Here is a 6,344-nt window from a genome sequence, read left to right on the forward strand (position 1 = left end):
AAGATTTAATCAGAAAGGGTTTTATTACATTTGAAGGACTAAACAAACGTATAAAATTAGTGATGGGCAGATGAAGCCCCATGAAGCACTGAAGCTTTTCATCCAATTGGTTCACCCCAACGCGAAGCTTCATGAAGCTTCATTTGCTCTAGCAGGACACCTACTGGACGTAAAAATAATAGCTGGCATGAATTTGAAGAGTGTGGCATTTTGCACACAGCCTGTAAATGTCAACAACAAAAGGAGTGTGTAAAACATGTATATTGTAGTGATGGCAGTATACTGTGTATATTTATAGTGGCAGTATGGGAAATGATTATTTGGAAATGCTTGAAATGGAAATGATCATTTACTGTGAGGTGAGGTGTGGTTGGGGTGTGGACAGTGGTTGTGCTTTTGTAACGTTGAGGTATGGACAGCTACAGACTGAGGCAGTCCTGCCTGTTCACATTTTATTCTGTAAAAACTAAATTTTAACTGCTTTTATGACCTTTTTAGTGGGGAGAACATAGCTAGGATTTAATGATTTAACAAATCTTTTGAATCCTTTGTCCTCCACAATGCTAAATGGCTGGGAGTCCTCAATCACCATGGTAACCAGGTCTTCATCTATTTGAGATTGTTCTCCTGAGGAAAGACAATAAAGATAAAGCACAAATATAAATATCACACACGTAACTTATAACAGTTGTATAATATTGTTATATCATTTAGTAACATTACTGCATCCTATATTATCATGGCATTTGATGGCTCACCTGGTCTTGCTCCACAATCGGTGTCCCCCTTATTCTCATGCAAAGCTCTGTAGTGCCTAAGCATGGATGAGGTGTTGTTGTTATATCCCAGCTCCCTGGCAAATAGAAAACACTTCACCTTGTACAAAAGTCAAGACAGCTCAACATAAATTGTATTGCACCATCAGTATCATGAAAATACATCTTCTGTAGAAATTTACATACCTTGTTGGGAGGAATAAGATCAAAATGTTCCCACACAGGGGAGGACATCCTCCTCTTCTTAGCTGGCTCCATTCTCTCCTGACTTTCTCTCCTCACTCTCATAAACCTCCAAACGGTCTCCAAACTCTCACTAACCGCAACTCTCCATCAAACACCCACATTTTTGAATGAAGTCTGAGGGGTTTATATCGCTGTCATATCTCGCGGCAAAGTTCGAACCACTTCATGAACCAGTCACGTGGTACAGCCGGGCAGCGAGGCTTCGGACGTCATCATTTTCAGCTCCTCCCATAAATGAAGCAAGCCTCGATACGCGCTTCGCGGAAACGCCCCCTCCATTACTCGACACACGCTCCGAAGCCTCGATACAGAACGTCCCATCACTATATAAAATCATTTCCATATAAATTCTCTGATAAGCTCAACAAGCCACAACAAATTACAAAAGCCAGTTTTGGAACAGGAAGAGTGAGTGGCAATGGACATGAAAACTGGACACTTTTGCGTTTGCTGCCTTTTATCATTGGGACCCGTATACCAGAACATGAGCCAATTCCTAAGTTAATTTGTAAATTTTTGTAGTAAACTGTAAATTGTAAATATTGTAAAACTTTTCTTCTGTCATTTAATGGTCGGGCATTGTACAGCTACAAGCATTTCACCCCCATGTCATACTGTGTATGGTTGTGTGTGTGTGACAAATAAAATTTGAATTTGAATTATGGGAAGTATTGATGGACCTTAAGGAGCTTGTTGAGATTGTTGTCTCGACAACTCTATCAGAAGAAATATTGTCATACTTGGACACCAAAATATTGGATCATCGACGATTACTGATAGAGACTTTTCCTGGTTTTAATTTGAAGCCAAAACACCACTATATTGAACATTATAGTCATCTTGTGCGTTGTTTTGGTCCCTTAGTTGATTTGTGGACTATTCGATTTGAATCTAAGCACAACTTTTTCAAGAAAACTGTGCATGATGTCCAATGCTTTAAGAATATACTACTAACACTTTCTTCAAAGCATCAACAAATGATGGCATACTTCTTAGATGGTCACAGTCTTTTTAAACCAAGTCTGCATGTTGATAATATTGACACAGTTGACATCTGTTTCTTGAATGAAAATCTTCAGAAGTGCTTGAAACTGAAATATCCACAGGTAAAAGCTGTGTCATTTGCTAAATGTGTTTATCTGTATGGGACCCAGTATGTTAAAGGCATGATCATTTCATCAGGACAACTGAGTGGACTACCTGAATTCTACAAGATACTGAACATTTTGGTAGACTCTGGGAAAGTGTCATTTGTTGCTACAAAGCTCTCCTCTTGGTTTATGGAACACTACAGATCGGCTTGACAGCAGCTACAAAGATCTGGAAATACTTGACCCAGAAGATTTGAATGATTACCACCCTTTAGCTGAATACTGCGTAGATGGACAACTGATGGTGACATCTGTTACGTGCCTCCTGCATTGAAAGTCATGGTATGTATTATTCTTAAATAGTTTTCAGTTGATTACTTTGAATTTGTCAATTATTTAGAATTGCGCCCTTTTTTTTTGGTTTGTCTTCACAGGCCCTGTTACTGCGAGTCCACGTCAGTCCAAAACTTATCAGAAAAATCCAACTGTCCACTGTTCCAGAATCTGTGAAGCAGCTTCAAGATGAACTACAAGCAAAGCTTGGACTTGAAGGTGACTTTGCAATACAATATGAAGACCCAGATTTTGGGAACGCACTTTGCAACCTGATGGATATTAAGGAGCTACCTGTTGGGCGGGCAGTGTTGCACCTCATTTGGGAGGAAAATGCATCAGCCTCGCCACCACAGACTCCATCTGATCATAGCGCTATCTCATCTATTGATACAGCCAGTGTGAGTTCCCAACCTTTTCCTATGATGTAGCGTTAAAACTTCGCAAGGGCAATGAGGTATATGAGAAAGCAGGGGCAAATTTAAGTGTAACAAGAGACATCAAGATGGAAATTCTAGACAAGCTGGCACAAGAAATGTTTGCAATCAAAGCGTACCCTGACAAGAATGAAATAACATCTGTTGCACAGGAGCTAGTTTCCAAACATCCCTGCCTCAAAGAGCCTGGCAATGGCACAGGATATGATGGTTGGGCAACAAGCATTAAGTTCAAGCTTGGTAACTACCGTTCCAAGCTAAGTCAAGCTGGATGTAGTGAAGTTGCAGTCAATCGAAAAAGAAGAGGGGAAGAAGATGACAGTGGCTCAAATAGATTTTCCTTAAAGAAACCAAAGCGAGGTGAAGTCAACTTTATCCCTGATGGCCCAGAAAACTACAATGATGAGTCTCTTGAAAATGAAAGATGCATTTTGGAAGATGAAATGAAGAAGAGGGATAAGAACATGGCACTCATCACCCAAAAGATGGACATCACATTCTCTCTCAGGAGGAAAGAAGTTGTGGAGATGCAGCCCTTGGTCAAGGAAATGCAGCTCAGATGGCCAGCTCTCTTCTTGAAAGAACAGGTAAGATAATCTCTTAAATATTTAAAGGAAAACTTCTGGGTTTTTTTCTTCCCTTTTTCCCCAGTGTGGTCTTATTTCTAGAATGGAAAACGTTCATTTATTCACCCAGAAAAATTTCAAGGCATTTGGAGTTGTTAGAAAGAAATTTTAATCCCAATGTTACGAGTCAGTCGTTTTGCAAGAGAGAGCTGAGCCACGGTTATGGGGAAAGGATTCACTGAGACAACTAAGAAATGCCTGAATTAAGCCAAAAACCACTCTGGAGGGTTTTTAATCTAAGGAAATAACATTAAAATGTGTTTAAAAGCTCCAAAAAGTTGATTTTACATGATATAGGACCTTTAAAATTTCTTCTGAACAACTCCAAATGCCTCGAAACTTGTCTGGGTGAGTAAATTAACGTGAGCTCCATTTCTTGTGCCCTTGAGAAGCATCTGTTTGTATCACTCCAATATCTTGTAGAAAAGGTTGAAGGCTACCGTTGAGCTAACAATGCTAGTGGTAAAATATAAAAAAATACTTGGCTCTAAAAATATGAACTCTATTGAAGTGAAATCTATTTACTTGTCAACTTGCTGTGTATAATAACGGATTGCTTTTATTTCGCTCTTCTCTGGGCACCCAAAGCGCTTTACAATTCCACTACTCACTCACTCACTCTCACATTCACACATCGGTGCAGGGAAACCACAGTTGTAGCCACAGCTGCCCTGGGGTAGACTGACAGAAGTGAAGCTGCCATATCGCGCCACTGGCCCCTCTGGCCAGCACCAGTAAGCGGTGGGGTAAAGTGTCTTGCCCAAGGACACAACGACCAGGACAGAGAGAGCTGGGGATAGAACCAGCATCCTTCCGGTTACAGATGAGCTTCCCAACCCCCTGAACCACAGTCGCCGCAATGACTTGTCTTCACTGGGCATCTAGAATCTTTTGGTGCTGACCCTTAGCAGGCAACAGCCATGAAACTCACAGAACAGGATTGAGAAAGTCACTTACGTGTTATGAAAGTATACAAATTTGACCACAGGATGTTATTCTTACTTCATTCTTACATAACTATAAAATTAATGGAATTTTTTCAATGAATTTAAAATACAATTTATTGATTTATTTCTTTTCTGCAATGCATCCTGTAACAATTGAAACCATTATTTTGTCTTATCAACATTTGATTAGGTATTCTATAGACTTACTGTAAAATCTGCCGATCAGATTTTTCTTGGGTTTTTTTTTTTTAATACGTCAGTTATAATTTGTACCACCACTACCACTAAAAGAAAAAAAAATCCAATCAAGGCCTGACCAATAGATCAACCGAGACTAACTAAATGTTTTGAAATTAAGCTCTTTTAACCAAATTTGAAAACAATGTGATTTTTATATAATGTACCTTTAAAAGTTTTCTTCTATATTTTTTTTGTTGCTTTGTAGATTTGTGCGGAATTCTCACGCATTACCACCAAGGATCTCATGGGGACCTTCATGACTGCCCTCGACACTTACTCACTTCGGCTGATTAAGCTGTATCGAATTAGAAAAGCTGCTTTCCGCAATGACATGGATTCCCTGTTGCAGAAGTTTGATGAACAGGTAATATATAAAAATGTATTTGTGTCTGGTTTATGAGGAACCTGAAGTTCCCACTGTAACGAAAGATACTTTATTAAATATTTACTAAATTGATGTAAAAATTGTTAGTTTTCAAAAAGTGTGTCCTGAATGGGATTATAAGCTAACAAGCAGCGCTGTGTTTGGCAGATTGCAGGTCATGACAGACAGTTCAACTCTCATCCCACTCATGGCACTTTTTGTTATAAATGTTGTAATAAGTGTGCTACATTTGTTGCACATCAAAATTACTTAAAAAATAAATAAATAAAAAAAACTGACAAAAACATGACCAATTATCTGTAATAACTCATTTCAACATCTTATTTCTTAAGGCTGTATTTTTAGCAACAACACTTAATGTGCTTTAAAAACAAAATGGTAGGTTTATAAATGAGACTGAGTCTTGATTTCCTTGTTTTAGGTCTCAAACATAGTCCAGCATCGACGAACCATCAGTTTGGAAGGGTTACCGATATTTGTTCGCGACGACGAGACCAAACTCTTCTTAACATGTCTGGTGAGTATGCAAATCTACTCAATCTTCAGTTTTGGTTTTCAGAGACTTATATGTACTGTTGTTTTTTATTTTGCATAGGATACAGATCCAGTTGAGAGGGCAACCCGAGGTGTTACGGTGGGCATCCTCACTGTTCTGGAGGACTACGTGGGACCCAACTCGCAGTCCACAGTGGTCAACACTGCCATTGTTTTGGAAGAGGACATTATTCTTGATGATCTGCCAGACCTTCCCACTGCCTTTGCCTACCTGTTTGGCCTACTTTATGGGCTCAACATGGAGTTTCCCAAAGAACTCAAGTACACATTTGAAGCTGTGCAACACATTTTTATGGAGTTGACATCTACCTGTTCCCAGAGGATAAGAAGCTTCAAAACCAAGCTCTTAACCAAAGTCTAACCTATTTGACAACATGTTCAACTCAAATGCAACTTGTGTAAAACAGAATGCAGCAATTTGTTTTGATTTACAGTTTTTGGGTTTCGTGGCAAGTTGTTCTGAAAAAAGTTAATTTCTGGCTTTAAGAAAACGGTAAGGTGCAGAAAGTTCTGAATCAATCTCTTCTGTTCTAACTTTACTTAATGTAGCTTTAATGGCTGATTGCAGATTTCATGTATAACAAGTTTTTATAAAATGTTGAAAGGGTTTATTCTAACTTGAGCTGTTTTAAACAATTTTTATAATCTGGTTTTAGGTACATTTGTACTAGTTTTATAACAAATGTGGCGCGATACTGAACTTCACAG

General features: G+C 38.8%; 1 protein-coding gene across 1 annotated transcript; it reads left to right on the top strand.

Moving 5' to 3' along the window:
* Positions 1-2,943: 2,943 nt before the first annotated feature.
* On the top strand, positions 2,944-6,040 carry LOC147309380 (uncharacterized). Its single transcript, XM_086269090.1, has 4 exons — positions 2,944-3,470; positions 4,902-5,060; positions 5,503-5,598; positions 5,677-6,040. Exons 1-4 carry the CDS (start codon positions 2,952-2,954, stop codon positions 5,995-5,997), a joined length of 1,095 nt encoding a protein of 364 aa, XP_086125216.1. The 5' UTR covers positions 2,944-2,951; the 3' UTR covers positions 5,998-6,040.
* Positions 6,041-6,344: the final 304 nt, after the last annotated feature.

This window comes from Aulonocara sp. 'chitande type north' Nkhata Bay, linkage group LG17 (genome assembly GCF_057382095.1).
Source record: "Aulonocara sp. 'chitande type north' Nkhata Bay isolate Kocher_YH1m ecotype deep benthic linkage group LG17, A_spYH_male_GT1.1, whole genome shotgun sequence".
Classification (NCBI taxonomy): Eukaryota; Metazoa; Chordata; class Actinopteri; order Cichliformes; family Cichlidae; genus Aulonocara; species Aulonocara sp. 'chitande type north' Nkhata Bay.

What these genes read in the sequence shown, in the direction of transcription:
- LOC147309380 (XM_086269090.1), top strand. Translation starts at nt 2,952, where the DNA reads ATGGAAATTCTAGACAAGCTGGCACAAGAAATGTTTGCAATCAAAGCG. An exon ending in TGCAGAAGTTTGATGAACAG is followed by an intron (nt 5,061 to 5,502) that starts GTAATATATAAA and finishes TCCTTGTTTTAG; the next exon opens with GTCTCAAACATAGTCCAGCA. An exon ending in AACTCTTCTTAACATGTCTG is followed by an intron (nt 5,599 to 5,676) that starts GTGAGTATGCAA and finishes TATTTTGCATAG; the next exon opens with GATACAGATCCAGTTGAGAG.